General features: G+C 47.3%; 1 protein-coding gene across 3 annotated transcripts in view; it reads right to left on the bottom strand.

Moving 5' to 3' along the window:
- LOC135901907 (uncharacterized) overlaps positions 1–24,186 on the bottom strand; it is a 368,968-nt gene that overhangs the window by 65,317 nt on the left and 279,465 nt on the right. For all 3 annotated transcript variants that reach the window (XM_065431728.2, XM_065431725.2, XM_070525171.1), the window contains exon 14: positions 22,632–22,697. In XM_065431728.2, coding sequence (XP_065287800.1) covers positions 22,632–22,697 — 66 coding nt within the window. The remainder of the gene's footprint in view (positions 1–22,631; positions 22,698–24,186) is intronic.

Below are 24,186 nucleotides of genomic sequence, written 5' to 3' on the forward strand. Positions count from 1 at the left end.
TGAAAAACATGTATGGCATACCTGATAAAATCAAGCTGGCTAGGCGAACATTTGTCACCACCCCGTTTCAAAGGGGAAGCCAATGAATCATCGTCATCGTTATGCCGACATTTCATCTGAATGCGAAAATTTCACTTCTCTATTTAGATTGTTTCAGCTTTATTAACCTGCCCCGCATTCCCCCCAAACTCCTTGTACTACATTATATGGAACATCGTTGTCACACTGTATTTAAAATTTACCTTGGAAATAATTACTGTCGAGGCCTAACGTAAAACGAACCTGGATAATAATAATAATAATAATAATAATAATAATAATAATAATAATAATAATAATATTTGGGGTTTTACGTGCCGAAACCACTTTCTGATTATGAGGCACGCCGTAGTGGAGGACTCCGGGAATTTTGACCACCTGGGGTTCTTTAACGTGCACCTAAATCTAAGCACACGGGTGTTTTCGCATTTCGCCCCCATCGAAATGCGGCCGCCGTGGCCGGGATTCGATCCCGCGACCTCGTGCTCAGCAGCTTAACACCATAGCCACTGAGCAACCAGGGCAGGTAACCTGGATAACGCGAGGCAATGACTATATCGTTCGTGTGAAAGTTACTGACCGATGTTTGCCTAATGTACCTCGCTCAAGAACACTGCACTTATGAAACTCGGTCAGCCCGCTGCCAGAGCCATGAGGCGGCTTGCACGTCGTGAACGCGGCGTTCAGGAGAGCTGTCTTTCTGCTGTACTCTTTCAAAGCTTCGAATTTTTACGCGCACGTACCAGTGGATTCAAAGCTATATACTACGTGCATTGACGCCTGCGATTGAGCACAGGAGACAAAGGGCCTCAAACGTTCGCGTGGTGGCGCTCCTAATCGAGTGACGTCACCTGTCGCTGCCACTTCGCTGATAGATATTTCAGAATAAATGTACTGATGCACTATAAGGGTCATAGATCAAGTGCACACAACAGTGGCGACACTCACAAAATTTTCGCAAAACGTGCCGCGCCATGCATATCGGAAGCAACGGAATTGCGGCAAGAATCGTTAAGTTTAAACAGACAGTAAAGCTAAACGCTAAAACAGGTTGAACTGTCAAAATGGTATTTCGAAACTCTATTCTAGTTAGTATCGCGCCGAAACCTCAGTACGGTTAGGTCATAGGGACGTCACAGATTTCAAAGCAGTTGCTTTAGTGTTTATAGACCATAGTGGCCCAGTTGATCTCCTCGACACTTGTTAGGTTGAGCTTTTTGCTCTTTTAGAATCCAACGTTATACATTACTATAGAGAAGATATCAAGTAGGCTCGAGCATATGCCACTAAAATATGTGCAATCCCGTGGTGAGCTTGTGGGAAAACTTCACGGCGGCATCGCCGCCTGTCTTTCGCTTTTTTTTTTGCGTCTTTTCTTATTTACCACGCAAGTCTCTTCTCAAGGTATCAGAATGGCTTCTCTGGTACTGCAAGAAGTAATTGCCTACTTCGGCAAAAATGAATCTTTTTTTTTTTCATTTAGTCTCAATTTAGAGCGTGTGGATCCCGACGGTACATGACCACAGTGACATCGATTCCATGTCAGCAGCAAGTTCGGGACAAAGTTTTGTTCTCCTGACCCACGGTGGCTCCAGGATGAAACTGAGACGATGGACTGATGAGGACGAACAACGAGGACAGCGTATATAACTCGAAAGACATACGAACTACGGAAAGCCAGTTCTGAGCTTTTCAACTGCTGTCGCAGTTACGAAGAGAGCGAGGGAGCTGTCATTCCGACGACTGATCTCTTTCCACGTGCCCTTCGGCATCGCAAGAAACCGCTATGCATAGAGAATATATCCAGTCGCTCCCAGCGTGACGACTTCGTAAAACAGCTCAGCGTTAGGCGTCAGTGTTGGCTCGGTAGAGAAATGGTGCCTATGGTTGCGAGCTGTATAGCAACCGCAAACAAAAAAGAGGAGAGAGAGAGAGAGAGAGAAAGCGCACGCGCAGTCGACCCAGTTCGTTGGACCTTGCGTGCCCCTTTGTTTCTGCGCTGGCACCGGGGAAGAGACGCACGCATGGGGAGGTGACATGAATAATGGATGCCCGTGAAAAAAGGTAATCTCTATCTTGTCAGTTCGACTGGCGCCTCGGAGCGTCGCCCCCACACACGAGACAAATCTTGTGCGCGGACCGAACCACACTCCCTGGGAAAGTTTTGATGCCTTTGCATTCACAACTGTACAAGCTGCGAAGGGCCCCTCTGCGAGTTGTATGTGCACTTTAGTTTTTTTTTTTCCTCTACATACTCGAGTGAAAGCAGACAAACAGAAGAATCTGCAGATATAAGCGATTACCGCAGCTCCGAACTCACTGAGCGCAAAAAAAAAGGGGGGGGGGGCAGCAGCAGCCAGGCTGTCACAGCGGGAAGTGCCAACTTCTTCACTCTTATTTTTCCACACACACTGGCAAGCTTAGCTCATTATCAGTGCTGCTACTGTGTTACCACTTTGGTTGGTTGTGTACCTCTAGGATAAGCTCCGCAGGCCCTTTACGTGTCTCATTGAATTGACCGTATCATTGGATTGTACAGTTGTACAGCACATACTCATTCTGCCGACTGTGATGATATGTACGCCTTTTATTTTCTCTCTCTCTCTCTCTCTCTCTCTCTCTCTCTCTCTAATGCTCACTCACGTATGTGGTGCATACATGGCGTGTTTTCATTATGCAATTACCCCCTCCCTCCCTCCCCCCCACTACTGTAATATCCGAATGATCGAAATGTAGGTATACTAAAAAAAAATGATACATCGTCTTCGCGAATTGGACGTTGTGACGTCCGTAATAAAGTCAAACCCTGGTATGACGAAGTGGCTCGTGCGCTACAGTTAGTTTGACATATCAAGTAATTCACTATATTCAATCAAACCTAGGCACTAGTAACATTTATGAACATTTCTGATTAGTTCTTCGTACACGATAGAATAGAGCCGTACCTCGCATTACCAGAATTCGTACATAGAATACCGTACCAGAATCCATTCATTAAATTATGTATTACACTGACGAAATGCGCCCAAGCAAGGTATGTAAGGCGCATCAGCAAACCGTGCGACTCATCAGTTCGGTTACTCTACAACGCAAGGCGATAGACGCTTGACTGTTTCTAGCTAAGAAATAAATAATCTGAGACCTTGTCAAGGTATAACAGGCACACCTCGCATAATTGACATGGATGGTTCGATTCGCTGTTGTGCCTCGTGTGCTTTGCGTTCATCGCGTGCATTTGTATGCGGATATGGAACTCGTCAATGTACTAACACACTTAATTGTGAGCCAGCGACCATGTTGTCCGAGTCTTTTGTCCTCCTTGTCGCACTACCTGGTTTCAACGATGTTAAGCTACTAATTAGCCCCCCTACCCCAATTGGCGTATTGATCAGGAATGCGCGAAATAATAACCATAAAAAAAGTCGATGTGGGTGGCCTTCATGGTGCAGGTTCTATGTACATGTAGAGTCTTGATTTTGGTGAATTTATTTGGCACGAGTATCGCTGAGCAAAATTTGTGTGTTAGCGATAAAACGTAATTCGCTGCACCCGATTTCTTTGTAATCCGGCTGGAATGTACATGTACAGAGGCCACCGCTCTCAAAAAGTCTCTGAGTCACACACGAATCCCCTGCGCGACAACGCAACGGTCAACGCATGACCTGGTGGAAACCAGACACAAATGGACACGCAGAACAAAGTTTCGATATTTTTCGCTGTTCTCGCGGTAAGATAACTAACTATACGGAACCGAGGTGAAGGCGGTCAGTTTTGTGAATAAGAAAATACAGACCTCCCGATGTGGTTGGAAATCTAACCAAGACAGAAGTTTACAGTCAGATGGAGGCTTGAAGTCATTTACAAGCGGTCGTTGTAATTAGGCTGACGTATCTTTCGCTCATCGAAGAAACAATTCCCGCGTGCGATTAAGCTGTACGCATTCTGCAAAACAATGTTGTCAATTCAGTCGAAATTCTGGTGCATATTTTCTGAAACCAACGTGCCTCCCGGAACCCATCGCATTTCGTTATTAGACAGTGACTTTGTAGCTGAAAAAAAATTAAATTATGGGGTTTAACGTGCCAAAACCACTTTCTAATTATGAGGCACGCCGTATACATGTGGAGGACTCCGGAAATTTCGACCACCTGGGGATCTTTAACGTGCACCTAAATCTAAGTACGCGGGCGTTTCGGGATTTCGCCCCACTTTGTAGCCGAGTCGGTGCATATTGCTCTATGCGAGACCGCGGGCTCGAATACAACCATCGCTTCCGCATTGCCATTCCGGCGAAGCGCCCACGTATACGCTGACTTGCCGAGCGCTTGACGATCCCAGATGGCTGGAAATCATTCGCGCGACTTATGTGCGGCGTCCGGCATAGTGCAGCGTGCGTAGCTTTGGAAAGTTAAAACCGAAAATTAAGATCCCGTTACCAGAAATTAAACTCCCGTTACGTACTACGTTTAGTACGAGGCGTTATTTTGGCGCGCACCGACCCTTCTTTCGATTCTGTTATTTTTTATACATTCTTTCTGAGAACCACCACACGTTCTCATTGCACCCTTTTCTAAGGCCGTGCAAGCATTATTGTGCTTTTTGCAATCTACCGGGTTTGGGAACGTCATTAACTGGAACGCCTTTTGTGTGTGTCTGTGTGTGTGTGTGTCTCCATGTGTGCGTGTTTTTTTTTTTTTCTAACCCCTATCTCCCATCCCCAGTGCAGGGTAGCAAACCGGAGACTGATATCTGGTTAACCTCCCTGCCTTTCCTATTCATCTCTCTCTCTCTCTCTCTCTCTCTCTCTCTCTCTCTCTCTCTCTCTCTCTCTCTCTCTAACGAAGCCGGTATGCGCCAGACGCCTCCTGCGTGGTAGCTCGTAAACGCGCTTCGTTTTACGACGGCCTTTATTGGCCTCGCAGCGCCGTTCCCGCCATGTAATAACCTGCGAAATGAGATACCTAACCCGGAATGCGCCTATAGTTCCTCCTCTATCAAAGCGAGCTGGAAGAACTACGCGGCGAAGGCCTGCGGATACCGTACGCTCGGAAAAAAGCATGCGTTTTTCGCACTTGCGAAGACTGCCTTCCGACCCCCGAGAGACCGCCTCCACTGTGTGTGTCTGTGTACGCGTGCATTTACTGCGTGGGTTAGCACGCATTGTTCAAAAACAACAACAACTCCTTAAGCGCGCTCACCGCGATAGCTGAACGTTCCTTCTTCCTCTTTCGAAGTTATCAAGTTCCTTCATTAATGGGAATACTTGGTTTTTTCTTATTCTTATATGCGGCAGCACTTCTGTGTATAAGCACGCAAAGTTTCCTGAATCTGGCTAGCTGTCTGGAAATAGAAATATCAAAGATAAAGGAGATTTTTTTTGTAATATCTTGTTGTTGAGTAAGTGCGACAGCATGGAAAGTTTGCCCAAACCAACTCGTTATCCGAAATTTGCAGCTAAAAAACAAGAACAGTTAACCGTGCAACCACGCGCACGCGCGCAAACACAGGTATATATATATATATATATATATATATATATATATATATATATATATATATATATATATATATATATATATATATATATATATATATATATATATATATATATATATATATATATATATATATATATATATATATATAGAGAGAGAGAGAGAGAGAGAGAGAGAGAGAGAGAGAGAGAGGGGCAAGAACAATTAGGTCCGTTTCTAAATCGGTTTACACAACACGATACTCGCGCAACATACTAAATCAGTTGTGTTTTCGAAAAGCACTCCGAGGCAGTCGTACACGCGCTCTATAGACTACTAAACTACTACTGCTTAACCGCACAGCATGATCAGCAAAGAAAAAGAAGCGTGTGGAAACCTCTATGTCCTATAGTTCAGGCAATGATCCCACAAGTCAATCCTACATTGAAGCTGCAGATTCCATCGAACTTCTCTCGCCGTGATGCAACCTGAGTGTGTCGCCTCTAGCGAGGGCTGGCTTTTACGAAAGCCTGTCCAACACACTGATCTGTGACTGATGCAACCGTGAAGGACGTGTTGTGTTTTTGTAATCTCCATGACATCGAACGCGACTTTATTCGGAGACTGTTGAATCGATAAAACAGAAGACTCTTTTCAGAAACTAGGATCCTCGGACCAGGACCCACGCGAGGCGGATTTACAAAGGGACGCTAGTACTGCTACGTTTCATGAAATTGACTGGCCTCAGTGACCGTTTGTAGGCGTGAAGTGATGGACAACCGCTCGCGTTCACATTGAGAGTACCTTCTTACCTCCCTCTCCTTTCTTTCCTTTGATTCCTTAAGCGCCTTCCCTCATGTAGGGTACCAAACCGGACGTGCGTCCGGTTGACCTCCCTACCTTTCCTTCCTTCTTTTTCCGGTTCTAGCTGACTAAAGGTGTGCTTAGAGTGCGTGTAATCGCACACGTCATGTCACTATCTCCGTCACTTCCGCCGTCAATGCCTCCCACGTGTCACTTGCTCTTCGGATTTCATCGGTGCGGTGTCTACTGCGACGCCTCTTAAAGCTTTTTGTGCGCAAACAAACAGGGATGAAGAATAGAAGAAACACAAGGACGAGCGCTTTCCTCGTCTTTGTAAGCGCTCGTCCTTGTGTTTCTTCTATTCTTCGTCCCTGTTTGTTTGCGCACAAAAAGTTTTAAGATGAATCTGTTCCAACTAGGCCGACTCGCAGTTATACTGCGACGCACTGCGAAGCGTCTACCTCAGCGGCAACTGTGAAATCTGGTCGCCCACGGAAGCACGCCTCGGAAAACGAAGCAAGGGAACACAAAGGAAGACGACATAGTCGCGACAAAGCTACCATTAGGCCTCAAATAAAATTGATCGCTCGGCAGCAAAATCACCCGAACGTTTATAGCGTGTGGCCAATTAACGTATATGCGAACACACACACACACACACACACACACACACACACACACACACACACACACACACACACACACACACACACACACACACACACACACCGATTCTGCAGAATGAACTTTAATGCTTCTCGAAAACATCAATCGAGCACATTTCACTTAAGCGATTATGATGCTTTCGCGTTCTCGCAGGTAAGCAGACTTAGGTGTCTCTGCTGATTTTTTTGTCATTTTTTTACTATCACAGTAACTTTTTCAGCCACTGTCCTCTTGCCGATTTCGTCTGCTACAGCAACTTGCCTCAATAAATATGATAGAAGGAAGCGTTTCGGCGTCGTTTCGCTGCCAGAAGGCTTACAAAGGGAGGACGCGGAAGGCGTCGAGCGAAAAGTACGCGCGAAGATTATTAGCTTTTCTTATACCTTCACGAACGTACTTTTTTGGTCTAACTTGACGAAACACGTGCAAAATCGTAAAACAAGCCGAAATTCATAATTATCACGCAAAATTTCGGAGAGTTGGCTAGTATAAAAGGGGGAAGGAGCTGAAAATTTTAACGACGCAAGAAGCAGGAAAAGTGGACAGTCCTCTTTGTTCTGTTGAAGAAATAAAGCAAAAGTTCTATTGACTTCCAGTTTCTTCTTCGTATTGGTTTTTACCGCTCCTTGAAGCCTGCACGACGAATTTAGTGAACAGCTATAACTCGTACCATAAACGAAAGCACCGTACTTATGACGTGGGCGGGCAGCACAACAAACCTAAATGGACGTCCGAAGTGCAACCGAGTTTCAAAACCGAGTTTTAAGCGATGCCATCTTTCTTTTCCATTTCTTCTATATATTTTTTTCCTTTCCAGACACATTGGACAGGGGCTATATCTACCTGATTCATGAAACGTGCCTGCACGGTTCCTTCATTGGAACGAGAAAGTCATTGCACCATAGAAGAAATCCAAAATCTATGGACGTCATCAGTCGAGACGAATTCAAGCATCAGAAAACAGCAGTTTCGCTTTACTTAAAAAAAAAACTTTATTTCTCACAGAATCAAATGTAAATCAATTACGAATTATGCGTTCGCGTGGTCCCCTCTTAGCAGTACCCGTTGGCAGGCTTTAACTTCGTTAGAACAAATCTTCGGTGAAGCGCTTGGCGCATGGAGCATTTCGATGCGAACGGTGGGTTCGAGTGGGGAATCAACACGGTCGACGTAACTTTGACCAACCCACCTCGAAATGTGCGTTTGAGCGAAGCATCGCTTTGAGCTGAACGGAAACCCGCACGCAAAAGCGACTCGAGCTACAGCGAGGAAAAGGAAAAGTAAACAGATCTTCGAGAAACTAGAAATCAAACTTCAATAAGAAACGTGTCTGGCCACTGCGGCGGTCTTCGAAACTTTAGTTCCCCCCTGTGGACGTCGGTACGCCGACGATGAGGCCATCAAAAAATGGTTCTGCTCTTCATTCCAAGCTTCGAACGTGCAGGCGACAAACAAAGTCCTGCGCCGAAAAAATAAAGTAAAGAAAGATGGGACGCGAAGCTTCGCGAAGGGACAAACACATAAAGGAGTCTCTTTTGTGCAACCCTTTAAGCAACAAAAACGAACAAAAAAAAGGCGGAAAAAGAAAGATTCAAAAGGGGAAGGACACGCGCACACACCCGCAGGGCTTCAAGTAAGTTGTGGAAAGCAAACACGTTACCGTCATTGGGCTTCCTGTCGCATCTCGGCCTCTGCGTCATCCGGCAAAGTCTTCCAGCCCTTTTGAGACCCCCATCCCCTTTCGCCCACTCTCTATTTGCCGTCGTCAAAAATCTCTGGTCATCCCTTCTGTCAAACGTCCGCGCAAACACTCTTAAAAGTCACCAGAGAGAATCCTTTCCCCGTGCTCTCTTTCTTGTGTTCTGACCGGCGTTTCGTCTGGGTCTTACCCCCGCGGGGCTCTGACGCCCTCTTTGCCGAGAACCTCGACTTGCCGCACAATTCTTTATACCCGCAAGGGCCGCGTTAAGTATTTGTATTTGTCTCGTCTTCTTCTCGATCTGTTCGCTGCAAAACCGCTAGTGGTCGCATTTTCCAGCCTTTTACTTCCAATTCTGTATTTCGCGCCCTCGGCTTCGAAAAACTTGTGACGCCGCCGCTTACAAGGTGTCGCGACTCCTGCGATCTCTCCGTGCTACCGTGTGGTTCGCCTGTTGAGGAGAACCGCAGGCATGCCGTAATTTGTTGCTGAGGCATGCCACCTTTCAGCGCTTCCTTCTTTCGGCCCTCGGGTGGAATTCGTGCTCTGCTGCAGACAAACTAATGCCGCATTGTTTTCCTGACACAAGACGTCGTTTTGTACGGTAAGCGGAAAAGTGCTTGCTGTCGCGAATGCGGGACTTCTTCTCTTCTCCAACTTATTACAGTTGCTTCTAAGTAAGTTATACCTCTCTACCGTTTCATCCCTTTCCCAACACTCACCACGAGGGGGAGAGAGAGAACAAGAGCGAGAGATAGAAAGACAGTTATCAATAAAGATAATAAAGACAATAAAGATAGAGAGAGATGCAAATGAAAGGAAGGCAGGGAGGTTAACCAGACTTAAAACGTCCGGTTTGCTACCCTGCACTAGGGGAAGGGAAAGGGGAAATAAAGACGGAAAGAAGAGCGTGACAAAAATGAAAGCATGAGAAAAAAAAATATGAGAAGGGACGAAATGGGGTCATTAGAGTCTTTCTAATAGGCCACTGTCACGTAGAAAAGTCAACAGAGCCTTGACCGACTTTTGCTGCGACGACAGTTCACGTCGGCATTCCAAAACTGACTGTTCTGAAAGCGGCCTGTCGTCAAGGCGCGCCAACGCGGTCGCTAGTGACAGCCGGTGTGCGCTGTATCGAGGACAGTGGCAAAGCACGTGTTCGATAGTCTCTTCGCCGCCGCAGTGTCTGCACGCCGCGCTGTCATCCATGCCGACTCGGAAGGCGAAGGATCTTGTATAGGCGACACCAAGCCACAGTCGGCAAAGTACTGCTGTTTCGAGGCGAGAGAGTCCAGGCGGGGGTCGAAGTCGAAGGGATGGGTCCAGTCGGTGTAGACGTGTATGCTTTAAGCTGGGTGTGTTCCATAAAGTTTTGATGGCTTCATTTGCAAGCACACGAATTTTCGTTGCAGCGTCTGTTCTTGAGAATGGAATGGAGTCTTGTAAGCCCTCCTCGTGTGCAGATCGTGCTGCTGCGTCGGCAAGTTCATTGCCCATTATGCCACAGTGGCTTGGAATCCACTGCAACGTGATGTCGTGTCCTTGCTCGACGAGGTGGTGAAGCACCAGTCTGATTTCCATAACTAGTTGTTCGTGGGGTCCTCGGCGTAGGGCAGAAACCAAACAATGAAGAGCAGCCTTGGAGTCAGTGAACACGCTCCATTTCCTGGGTAGTTCTTCAGAAATTACACGAAGTGCACAACGAATAGCAGCAAGCTCCGCGGCAGTCGATGTAGTCTGGTGAGATAGTCGAATCTTAATTGTGGAAGGTTTTGCAGGAAAGATCACCGATCCTGCAGACCCATTCACTGTGGTTGAAGCGTCAGTATAAAGATGATGATGCTCATTGTAAGTCTCATACAGCAAGAGCAGTGAAAGCTGCTTGAGTGCTGGAGACGAGAGTTGGGCCTTTGTTCGTATTCCTGGTACCATTAGTCGAACATTTGCTCGAGCCAAGCACCATGGTGGAAACGGAACTTTCGCTGGAGCTGTATAACCTAATGGAAGGTATGCACGATAAGGCAGGACTGTTTCGCAAAAGGAAGCACGTGGTCGATCCACTGGCAGTGAGGCTAGATGATGGGCAGGGGCTCGAGCAAGGTGTCTTACGTGTGCTCTGAGCGCTTCCATGACTATATGGGTCTTGGCTGGGAAATCGTGTGCAATGGCAATTGTTTCAGCCGTTGACGAACACCGCGGCAATCCAAGACACACTCTAAGTGCCTGGGCCTGGACGCTTTCGAGTGTGCGGATATTACTTCTGCAGGTGTTGGTCAGCACAGGCAAGCTGTATCGCAAGTACCCAAGAAAGAGCGTCCTGTACAGCTGCATCATTGCATGTACTGAAGTACCCCAGACATTTCCTCCAAGAAACTTAAACACATTAGAGATATCTGTCAGGCGCGTCTTTAGGTAGGCCACATGAGGACTCCAGCAGAGGTCACGATCAATTATTACGCCTAAGAATCGGTGCGTCCTGACATAAGGTATGCTTTGACCGTCGATAGAGACATCGTATGATCTCATTGGCTTTCGGCTAAACGCGACCAATGCGCATTTTTCTGGCGAGATCTTGAGGCCTTGTTCATTTAAGTATGCCGATGTTGACGTGGCAGCTTTTTGAAGCCTGGCGCGTACTTGCGGCCGTGTCACACCAGATGCCCAGACGCAGATGTCATCGGCATACATTGATATGTTAACTGTGCTCGGAAGTCGTTCCACGAGACCAATGAGTACAAGGTTGAAAAGTGTGGGACTCAAGACACCGCCTTGTGGAACTCCATGGTGCGTATAGTATTGCGAGGTTGGGCCAGCTTCAGTGTTAAGAAAGAGAGACCGCCTATGTAAATAACTGCGAGTCCAACGATATAATGGACCGCCTAGGCCCACCGATTCCAATGCTTCAAGTATGGCGTCATGAAGAACGTTGTCGTAGGCTCCCTTTATGTCTAAGAACATTGCGGCAGATAACCTCTTACACGTCTTTTGGTGTTGAACATAGGTTACCAGATCGATAACGTTGTCGATAGAACATCGGTGACGTCGAAAACCAGCCATGGCGTCCGGGTAGATTTCGTAGTGTTCAAGGTACCACTCAAGTCTGGCGAGGATCATTCACTCCATTACCTTTCCAACGCAACTTGCCAGCGCAATTGGTCGGTATGAAGTAATCTCTAAGGGAGACTTGCCAGGCTTAAGAAGCGGTACCAGGCGGCTGATCTTCCAATATTGGGGAACGTTGCCCTCCTGCCACGACTCGTTATAGATATTAAGGAGTGTTCTTCGTGCCCGTTCACCAAGGTGACATAGCATGCGGTAAGATATGCCATCCGGACCAGGCGACGACGACCGATTACATAGGGCGAGCGCCGCGTCAAGCTCTTGCGTCGTGAAAAGCAGATCCATGCGTGAATCTCGTGAATCTGGAATACGGTTCAATGTAAGCGAAGCTGTACGAGTTGGCTGGCCCGCAACCATAGCACAGAAGTCTTCCGCCACATCAATGTCTTGTCGGCGCTGGAATAGTGCTAGGGCCTTAAACGGGAAACGCTGTTCCGGAACAGAACGTAGACCACGCACAGTTCTCCATATTTGAGATAGCGGTCTGCGGGGATCTAGCGACGCACAAAATTTCGACCACCGCTGAGCCTCTAGTTTGTCCATGCGGCGTTGTATCTTCTTTTGCATTCGCCTGGCTGTTCTTAGATCCTGAATTGCCTTAGTGCGTCGATATCTTCTTTCGGCACGACGGCGAATCGCACGAAGCCGCTCCAATTCCAGGTCGAATTCAGAATACCTTGGAGAACACGTGAGTGTGCGCGTGGCTGTCTGTGCCGTTTCCTTGATAGCTTGTTGAAGTCCACAAGAGAGGCCTTTGTGACAAGCGTCCTCAATGTGGGATTTAAAGACAGTCCAATCTATTCTTCGTATCGTGGTGGACGTATACGTGTTAGACATTCCCGTGATCTTGAGGTAAGTGGGGATGTGGTCACTTCCGTGCGTTTCAATGTCCAAAAACCACTTAACATGTGTGGCGAGGCGGTGGGAGACGAAAGTCAAATCGAGGCAGCTGCTATACGTTATTCCCCGCAGAAATGTTGGACTCGCGTCATTCAGCAGGTAGAGACCGTTGTTGGAAGCCAAGGAAGCTAGTCGTCTTCCCGTCGCGTTAACCTTAGAGCTTCCCCAAATGGTATGGTGTGCATTGAAGTCCCCGGTGATAATCCATGGACCAGGTTGTGTTTTTAAGATGTCTTCGAGCCTTTTGGTGTCAAATCGGCTTGATGGAGACAGATACACCCCCAAGAGTGCAAAGGTGACATTCCTATTTTTAACAGTCATGCACACATACTGATTGTCGTCATGAGGTTGCACCGGTTGGACGACGTAAGTAAGTTCACGGCGAATAAACACGACGACCTTGCTGCTTTTGATGTCGCTTGATGAGAATGTTGTCTCGTAGCCGGATAGTCTTATTGGATGGGATAATCTTGGTTCACAGATGACAATGATTGGAAATCGGTTAGTGAGAACAAATTGACGAAAATCGGCGATGCGAGATCTTAGACCTCTCGCGTTCCACTGAAGGATCGACGCTTCTCTGACCTCCTTACGAAATGACTGGTGATTGTCAGTCATGGCTTCACTCAAGGCTTACTAGGACGGGGCTCAGCGCGTCGAGCACTTGTAGCCCACTACGAGCAGATGGAGTGTCAATGCTTGTCAGCATGGCCCTGATGACATTCACAATAGATCGCAGCACCGGGATCATTTGGCAGTCGACTGTTGAAGCCTCACCAACAGAAGCGGGCTTCGATGGGAGCGTCAAGCGTGGAGGCTCCTTAGAAGACTGATAGCTTGCAAGCGCCGGCCGCTCTTCCACGGGGGCAGCGTTTCCCGTCTGAGGTCTCCTTGTGCTCTCGGGCATTCTATTTGAGGATGATGGCGTTGGCACAAGCGGCGCACGAACTCCACCCTGTCTTGAGCGTTTTCGTCGATGACGACGTCGACGCCGGATCTTTTCTGAGGCTTCTCTATGGGTTGAGTTATCCCTGAACAATTACTTCAGAACTTCGAACTCTTTTTTGAGTCTTGGGCATTCTTTAGACGTCGCTTCATGGGTGCCTTTACAGTTGCCACACCTAAAGTTTGTTGCACGGCAGACATCTACAGTGTGCGACTCCGCGCACCGGGGGCACATTGGGGAGTTTGCGCAGGCGCCCTTAACATGCCCGATCTTGAAGCACTTGTGGCATTGAAGCGGCTTTGGGACAAACCGCCGTACGACATGTCGGAAGTGACCGACCTTTACGTGTGAAGGGATGGAATCCCCCTTGAACACAATCTTCACACAACGGCTGTTGCTGAGTCGGCATACGTGCGTGATGACCACTCCTTCGTATGCCGGTTTGATTAGAATTGGCAGGTCCGAGTTCGAAATAGCCAAGTCAACGTCGTAGATCACACCTGCAGTGCAGGCCCCATCCATAGGTATGATCGGTCGTACTTTTATGTTCCCCAATTCTGTGATCTGTTGTAGCGTCTCCAGCGTGGTTCCACGGGTTGTGTCGACAGCTAGAACATTCTTTCGTGTGTTCAGCCGGACTTCCTTGATTTCGTTTGGCGCCTTTCCCTCAAGAAAAACAGAGAGAGCTTGTCTGTTCAATACTCGAAGGTTGACGGAAGAATCCACTGGCATGAAGAGGATGGTGTGCGGCCAGCGTTCACTGCCTGCCTGCATGGTTGACGTACTCGCTGGTGACGACGCCTTGATAAGCCTCCTTTTAGCCCTTCGGCTCCTCACCGACACGAAGCTGTCATCGGATGAGTCGTCACCTGTGATTGAGTAGACCTCTGTGTCTTCACTGGTGCTGGACCAGGTGCCTCGTTTCCTTGAGGAGCTTGTCAATGTAGTGATCTGGCCAGACGGGCCGGCAATAGGCTCTGAATCCATGGCCACAGGAGTAAGAGTCTCTCTGGGGCGTTCACTGGTGGTTGACCAGGTGCCTTGACTCATAGAAGAGCTTGCAGTTGCAGACTTCTGGCTGCACGAGCCTGCGGAACGTTCCGCGTCCATCACCTCAAGCCAGGACGCGGAAAGCGCTCCAGAGACTGATGAAAATTTGACGAAAAACTGGCTAGCTGGCACAGGTGCGTTCTAGCACTGAGTAACTTCGTCGTCCTCTTCCACAATAAAGATAAGAAATAAAAGAACAGAATCCGCTGAATTTAGCGACTCCTCCAGCTCTTAACACATGTGCGGCTACAGCAGCAGGTCTCTGCAGCACGCACGGTTTCCTTCTCCAGAAGTTCTCGACGATGCACGATATGTCGTCCTTGTTCGCTGCTTCGTATACTTACTGACTGCGTACTATGTACAGCTATCAGTTTACGCTTTGTCCACGTGTCGTGTGCGCCTTCTGCGTACGCTCTTGCCAGCCAGCAGCACGTTTAACTTCGTAGTTTACAACCGAGTAGCCCCACCACAGCCTTTCGCCACAACACTGTCTCGGCTGCTGGCCTAGGAACGCATGCGCGGATATCACCGCTCAATATGCAAATTCTGCATCGCGCACTGAACCCCGCACAGAACTGCCAAGCTCGGAATCTGCGCGACAGTGCAGTGGATAGCGTGTCCGCGCTCCCTGTTATATCCACAATGTCAAACTGTAGTTGAACGAGCAGCTACGTGTTCAGTACAATCAAAGAGCAAGTCGCGAAAAGTGAGAACAAGAGAAGGTCGAATATGGACTATGTAGACCTTAAAAAGGCTGTCCAGAAATACAATGTGCGAATTTGGCTTCCCACGTGGCTTTGACTTACGCGACCGGCATGTCGGTACCGTAGTCTGCTAAATGTCGCCAATGCAAAATACTTTCCACAGAGAAACTGCCAAGATCCCTACCATGTTCTTACGCGTCACGCACGGGCATGTCATTTCTACTTGCAGCCTATTCACATTCGCAAGGACAGTCCTAATGAGGCTCTGGTGCCCTGAAATGTGCACCGAATGTCATGCGTGGAGCTACAACACATATACTTGGCCCATCGACTGGTGTTGTTTGTGTGCCGCACGCAAGAAAAAAAAAAGGGGGGGGGGGGCGGCAAGTTTAATTTTCCTGCGAGATAGTGGTCCCAGTGATACACTCAAATAGTGCGCGTTCTGCACTGAGTCTTCTGTGAATCTTAAGTGTCTCTGGCGTGCACTGCGCGTATCTTTCTATTTCCCATCGTTCCCACCTGTAGCAGTATTTTGTCGTCGTGCCGCTAACTAGACTTCTTCAGGCTTCATTAAAGAGCATCTTGAAGGGGCAGCGCAATATGACGAAGACAGAAGGCTGCCCCTCCAAGATGTTCAACCAGTACCAACTTGCCCAAATGTCGATTCTTCATTAAAGAGCTCATCTCTTTCCACTTTTCCCTATAACAAAAGTACAACAACAAATTCTTGACCTTTACGATTGGGTATCACCATATGGTCATGAGGCACGCCGTATAGTGCGGGGGACTCCGGAATAATTTTGACAACCTAGGGCTCTGTATACCGCGGACCGCGCACCCACATCCTAGAGCTTAGCAGCGCGAGGCCACAGTCACAAAACTACCCCAGCGGGTCTCTTTCTTCCTCAGTGAGAAATCAAAGTAGAACAAACTTCTCAAAGAATGACGGGCCAGCCGGCACTTCCGTCGAACCATCACCCGACCGGCCGTCCCGAACGTTCGGCGCAATCGAAGACGGCGCCCGGGGAAGCACTCTCCGCGGTCGCCACAGGGCTCCGAAATCATCTTCAAATGATTATTCGATGCCTTTCGATTCCTTCTGCCTCCTCTCGTCCACGAAGAGGGGCTGGGAAAGCGGAACTTAAAAAAAAGAAAAGAAAAGGAAAAATGACGCATCCGAAGAGATGAAAGGAAGAGCCGCCGATGACCCGAACATTTGGACAAGATGTTCTCTTTCGGCGTGGTTGCGGTAACGCCTGCCGGACATTTTCTTTTGACCCCCTCTACCCTCTCTCCCGCCTTCCATTGCCCTAACGGTCGTATCGAGAGATGACTCTGGTGCTCTGTCTGTTCCGCCTCTGACTCCGGTTTTACTCTTCTTTTCTTCTTGTTTCCTTCTTTTACTCTCTACATTCGGTGCTCTCTCTTCAGCCACGTTATGGTCAATGTGGCGTGGGAACACCGTATATGTGCGGTCATAAACCGTGTCCGGCCTTGGCCGCTCACTTTTGAATGGTGTGAACGAGGCGTTCAACAGTGCGTTAGGACCATTTCTGGACCGTACAGAAACGTATAGAAATACAAAAAGAAAAATCGAGCTCGGTGGCGGTGGCATTGAAAACGGGTTTCCGCCCGTGAACGACTGCTTTGCGTGATGTTTTTTTAGGCGCACACAGGAAATGGTCGCGTAAAACACCACCTTTCCTTTCCTCTACATACTTACTTGTTAGAAGTCACACCACAAAAAGATTCACCTTCAAGAGCAGGTGACAGCGAAGGTGTTCTTTCTCTACTCTCATTGGTTTCCCGTATACTGCCGAAGTAAACGTTTCAAGAAATCCAAAAGAAAACATTAGGCTTGCTTCGCCACCGATTATGATGAGTCAAGTGGCAAACAGACGGCTGAGATTATGCGGGCGCATTGAAAATTGTTATTTCGTGGTGCGCCACCAGGCGGTAGTCTAAAAGAGTCTACATTTAGTCTACATGAACTTGTGATGAGTGTAAACTTGACACTTCAACCATGTTTTATTCAATTCACCTTTAGAATAATGACCAGCGCCCCACGCGGCCACTGCAGCTGATGCATGACAACCGCTCAGCCGCAGGCCGTATGTGGGACGTAGTTTTATAGGAGTCGGCTGCTAGGATACTTTGAAAATGGCGCAGCCGGCTGTGTTAGCTGGCTTTTTCTTCTTCGCTCTCGCAAATAATTCGCCAAGTGAAACGACTCCACGAAGAAAGGAACCATCTCAGCTGCGCGGAAATTTCTGATACTGTTGTCAAAAAGGCTTGTTTCAGAGCCTCGCCAGTTCTGGTCCACCAGATAAGAAAACGGATCTCCGCTTTACCAAATCTTCTAAACGTGATAAAGTGTAGTGCGAAGGTACATCTCCATCACGCGCATTAAGAAACAGTTACAATGGAGGCCAGCGGCTTATGAAGATGGATGCGCTGCCCGTTGACCGAACGATGCCTGCGCTCTCTCTAGCAGCGCGTCTCCAGAGAGCCGGCCCACATTCCACCGCCGGCATCGCGAATCCGCCTGGGAAGACGCCGACGGGACCGCACGTTTGTTTACCTGAACTCGGGATACGCGTGGCATAAAGGCAACCTGGAACCCTGTGTTGAGTTATGTTATCTTTATACGAGAGCAGACACATTCCGTGCACGTGGAAGGGGAAGAACATTAGTCAAATTCGGGACAGTGTGGTTTAGTCATGCTCTCGGAGAGTGGTAATTAATTTTATTCTTCCGACTCGTTTCCGGGCGTACTCACATACTTTAGCCGGCGATGATCGCTAGGAAACGGTGAATGTGCCTTCCTCACTTAATTCTCTTTAACGTATTCAATGCTTCTTTCGGGAGGTTAAACTTACCGTTCACAGCTAGCGTGGCGGCCCAGCTTTTATTGTGTCTGCTGCTGAACGCAAGGTCGCGGGTACGATTACCAACAGCAGCAGCCACATTCCGGTAGGTTAGGAATAAGGAAACGTTCCAAAACCGCGCTCCAGGTGCACGTCTAAGAGCACTCGGTGGTCAGAAATAAAATCTGAAGCCTCCGTTACGGCGCGTTTCATATTACTTTCGGATATAAATCCCAGAGTGAGTGAATCAATTAAGTCGGCATCCCTCCGCAATCAGAATGCTGAAGCGGGCTTAGAATACGCGACGCAGTGAGCTACCGGAGGACTCCACAGACGCTCCATTAAAGTAACGTGCTGATCAAGGTTGTTCCCGTTAACCCTGCAATGGCCAAACATAGTTACACATTAAGGAAAATAAAAGCAGCTTGTTCACCATTATTACTGATCGTGGAGAGCAAATTTGTACAAAAAAAAATGAAATGTTAACTGAGGTATAACCTAACTAATGTATTCAACAAGTAACCAGTCAGTGATTTGCTGAAAGCTATCCCCAGCGCATCAAACACGCTACTAAAGACGGTGCAGCTTTCCTGCGCCGTCTTTGGAACCAGAATTAAGAATCTTTATCAATTTAATCAAATTTAGAATTTAATCAAATCAGAATTTTTAACCAGCAAGACACAGTAGCACATATAATAAGTTGAGGCATGACAAGCGTCAAGCTTGATACAAGTGCGCGGACTGTCTGCGTTTCCAACGTTCAGTTTCCAAATGTCGCTGCCTTGTAGGCTGCGCCATCCCTCGGCGAGTAGCAAAAACAGGATATCAACAGCGTGGCCTCAGTGATCTCCATCGCAGTCACAGACAGCACGATGTCGGAGGCCACATTGAATCCTGACCATGAGAGAGGCACTGAAGCGACAGCGCCCTAAAAGGCCGCCTTCCGCGTATTAGAGAATAGTCGCACTGATTTGCAGCAATATATGGATTTCCGACCTGTCTTTGAAGTTTGTACAGAACCGAAGACGAAAGCTAAGTACTGAACAGTGGGAGAGTTCATATTCCATACTGACGAAAAATAGCGCGAGAAAACAAGGAACGAGCAAGAAACACGATAAGAACGCAGACTAGCAACTGCAGTTTATCGTCAGAAACACAAATATACACCATGGTACAAACACGTGAAAAGGCGTAACAATAAGCGGCTAAAAATTCAATTTCTAGCTTACGCAGCGTCACACACATGGCCTCGCAACGCAAATGTCACCGGACTTGTGAACAAAGAATGCTTGAGCAATCTCCCGCGTTATCCTATCTTAGTGCCTAGACTACACCTTAATTTAATTCAGCAACGGTTTACACTTGCGTTCTTTGCAATGTAGGCACAAATTAGACGACGGCTGCCCTTTCAACGAAGCTCTTCGGTCCGTTAATCGGTTATTCAGACACCGCCCTGCTTGGCAGGTGAAAGATTGCTGGGGAAGTTAAAATTGGAAGCAATATGGTGTTGGACTACTGAGCACGAGATCGCGGGATCGAATCCCGGCCGCGGCGGCCGCATTTCGATGGGGGCGAAATGAGAAAAGACCCGGGCACTTAGATTCAGGTGCACGTAAAATAACCCCAGGTGGTCCCAATTCGCAGTCCGCTTTTCGCGCGGCTCAGCAGCCTCGAACTGCTCTCAATCGCTCTCGGCGTCGCAAACGTGCTCCTATTTGCATGACAACGCTTCTGCTCCTGTTTGCCCATTGGAACGTAGGTATACCTTGAGAGGGCGCTTTTGGGTACGCTTCTGAGTGCTCCTGTTCGTCCAGTGGAATGCGCGGACGTAAGAAATACAAACAAGCTCCAACCACAAAAACGCAGTGATGTTGCCATCCAACTCTGAAAGAGAGTCGACAAACAATCTGTTCAAGCGCTTAAAAAAAAAACGATTGAAAGACCAAAGCACAGTGGGAACTGCACAAGTTCCAACCATGTACCGCCTCGTATCTGCACAGCCATTTGACGAAATGTGGCATGCTGCTTTTCATTCTGACCACCACAGAATAAATTTGGGGCCAATTGTACCATCAAGAAAAAAAAAAGGCGATTAGAATAATGTCTGGAGGCCGAAAAGAAAGTTAACGTCCAAAATAAATAAACAAAATATAAAAAGTTGGTTGATGAGTGTCTTTTTAATTCTTGCTGACTACGTTCTGCTACGAAATTTTCCGGCTCATTAAAGTAGACTACTTCGGGGGCCGACCCAATTATGCGCCGTGTCGACTGTAGCACGGCAGCGGGAGGTAGTTGGCTTCAAAGAGACAGTCTGCCATGACATGCTGATTGGGTCGCGAAAAATCCACCCGTGCAACTCTTGCCTCGTCCTATTCCGTTAAAACACAAATCGCAAGGAGACGGGTGGTCCACTTACTCGTAGTAGTGAGGACTCGCTACTTCGAAACATAGACATATGAAAACAGGCATCTAGGTGAACAGCAAACAACTGCATGGCTCCGATTTTGTTTGTTCAATCTATGATTACTCAGTTCGTGTGCCCCCTTCAATCTGACGAAACGGGAGTAGCTGATTGATAAGTGCATGCTCCATTGCACACGAGACGATCTCACATCGGAAAGATAGCTTCCGAAGTGGGAGTGAGTGTGCTGCAGTAGAGTGTACTGTTGTGGTAAGAAATCGACATTTAGCTCCTTATACGGTTCGGGGCGTTCATTTTGCGAAGCAACGAGAGGACACTTTACTACAGCGGTGGGGCATTTGTAATTGAGGGAACATATTGACACGTTGATTACAGTGTGGGGGACTGTGTAGAACGTTCGTGCTTCGCTTCCCTTACGTACTTAAGACCCCAGCTTGTTCTCGACACTGTGCAGGCACGATAGCCGATACTCTTTAAGGTAGAGGGAAATGCGTAAAGCCAGCCATTCCGCATTTCTTTTCACCTTTCCTAAGCCAAATATAGGCCAGAAGACACCAATACATGCGTCAAAGCAGACGCAGTCAGAAAACTATTCGGACAAACAAAAAGAAAGAAAGAAAGAAAGAAAGAAAGAAAGAAAGAAAATGAAGAATCAAACAGACAAACAAACGCACTCGAAATGACGTCTTCTCGCTCGAATCGCACTTGAACAGCGTGATATCAATTCTCTGTCGTCCTGCATCTATAAGCTTTTTCTCCTTTGGTTCTGTCGTCATTCCTCACTTGTTTCTTTGTTTTTCGTTTTTTTTCTGATCCGAGCACTTTGTTCTCGGTGCCTGCTCGTTCTCGGTGCCTGCCGCGCGCTTTGCAAGGCACGTGGACGCTCTGGTATATTGGGCGAAGAAATGCGCAGCGAACACACACATCAGTGCATACATTTTCGTTTCGTTGCCCTCTTTCTGAGTTGGGCACCGACAAGCACGGATGCGTTTGTTTTTTTTTTTTTTTCGTTTACTCAGGAGAAAAGCAGCTTGCCGAGAGCCGGCATCGCTTTCTGATTTTCCCAGGCATGGACAATACGTGCCGCGCAAAAGATATGACATTACAAAAAAAAAGCTAAACTTTGCCATGCTTATCTCGCGTCACGGTGTTGAAGCAAGCGGGCCGCTCCTATTCAGACGACAGCGTGGAGTGAGCACGGTGTACGCAGAACGCAATAAGGCAGGCGCACCGCGTTAGGTTAACGTTTGCAGGTGGGAACGCAGATCTCGTTCCCAAACCGTGTGCGTAAAACCGATAGCTGCATTATGACGACAGTGACGATATTAACTGGCTAGACAGAAATGAAGGCCAGCAGTTTTGTGCGGTCACGTGGGACAGTGGTTTACAGGCGCTCTAAAAGACTGGACTTGCCGGGAGTACGCGATAAGCGAGAAATGTGGGGTGATGTGAAAGACCGGCGACACGTTATATACAATCATTCAGCATCGCAGCTGGACAGACGCCTCAATTCAATGTCAAATTATTTCAAAAGAATCGAAATCTTTTTATTTGACAGGAAAGAGATTCTGCCCCCACCCCCTCACCCCCGAGCTATGCGAACAGCGAGTAGAAACAATGATAAACTCCATACGGATTCAATATATTTCAAAATAATTAGTCGCGGATATTGGAATACAAGGCACGTATATCGCATTCGAAGAAAAGCATACAGAAGGCTATAAATACAGAAGTCAGTGCAGTCCACAAGTCGTATCGCATTTCCATTCAACGATTGGAATGGGAGAAAACTGAGCAGAAATATTTACAGTCAAATCAATTAGGCAGCTGTAATATTACAAATTGCGTAAGCTGCACTTCGTGGCGCCAGTGTGATGTCCAGACCTTGCCGACAAAAGAAATTTAGCAAAAGTGGAATCATGCGTTAGAACTGTACTCACCATATTTGTTCCTTCTGCTTTTCTCTTCTCCTCCTCCTCCTTGCAAAATAGGGTATTTCCAAGAATCTGGACAAATAAGAATACACAAGACGTTGAAATGCTTATAGCAGAAAACTTGCTTAGTCGGCTAAAGAACGGAAGCAGCGTCAAATAAACGGGAAAGACGCTGAACATCAAATGGTTTAGTAAATAAGAATTAGTAAAAAAACAGGGGGACTAAAGGAAACTTAGGAAAGTATAGGAAATCCGAGATCGTTTTTGGACTGCGTAAGTTATGGCAGACGCAAAGCTCCTTGCAATGCTTCCTGTCAGAGACACTTTGTTGTGCTACAACATCGGGAACGTTGTCGAACGGCGTGGGCGTGATTAGTCACCCTTCATTTGCGAGGGGGGAAAATAATTAAAAATGAAATTAAATTCTGAGCCCGAACAAGGATTCCTATGTAAGGTCCTCCGTAGAAGAGGAATTCGGGTTAATTTTGACCACGTAGAGGAGTTCTTTAACGTGCACCTATATCTAAGAGAATAAGCGTTTTTTTCCATTTCGCCCCCTTCAACATACGGCTGCCACGGCTATCAAATATATAAACATATATATACGTATGCGTTGAGGCGGGCATAGCTGTTTCGTTCCCATACAATAGGGCCCTTCCCTATGGTCAAAGAAAGAAAGAACTAAAGAAAGAAAGAAAGAAAGAAAGAAAGAAAGAAAGAAAAAGAAAGACTGGCTGGTAAAACATCAAATCTCAAGCGCATAGGTTCGGGTAGCATAGGTTTATTGACCCAGTGTAACGAAGCGCTTTCTTCCTTTCCAATTTGTATTAGGAGTACCTACATTATTCGCAAAAGGGCACCTATTTTGCATAACTTTTTTTCTTTTTCATATTTGTTACGCAAGTCATCAAGAGCTCAGTTACCCCAGCCGCAACTACAATGCTATTTACCAACGGCCTGTATAAGAAACTTATTGACTGAATTCCCTCGCATTCCTCGTTGTTTGCTCATATAGCCTTGTATTATTTCAGAGCCTCTTACCTGCTTACCTCTACTTTACGCTATGTCGGAAAAAGGAGCAGTAGCTTGCAAAGGGTATACACACAAGCATGCGTCGCTTTTGGTTAGTATATTGTTCATTTTACTTCTGTCAACATCTCTGCCTTTCCTCTACTTTAATATTTACTTCCTTCCGCCCCTCGAATTCATCGCCATCGCTGACACATTGCAATCCCGGGAACACAGAATGTAAGGAAGAACATTTATTCTCCACCTAAGCTTTCTATTTATTCCTTTCTTTCTTTTTCATTTTTTTTTAAAGCGTGTGTTCTTCCCTTTCGTACGCCTGATTTTAAGGAACGTCGTCAAGGTTCGTTACACCCCTCGCTGTGTCTCCTCCGGCATGCCAGTGGAGGCCGATGCAGCCGCTCACACTGCAGAGACATAGACCTTTACTGACCCATGTTGTTTTCCGTTCCACCGCTGGCTCCTCTTGGTTTGTTTGTCCCCAGTCATTTCCTTCGCATACATTCGTGCCCTGCGTACCACGACGTTTTAGAAT

The sequence above is a fragment of the Dermacentor albipictus genome, chromosome 9 (genome assembly GCF_038994185.2).
Source record: "Dermacentor albipictus isolate Rhodes 1998 colony chromosome 9, USDA_Dalb.pri_finalv2, whole genome shotgun sequence".
NCBI lineage: Eukaryota > Metazoa > Arthropoda > Arachnida > Ixodida > Ixodidae > Dermacentor > Dermacentor albipictus.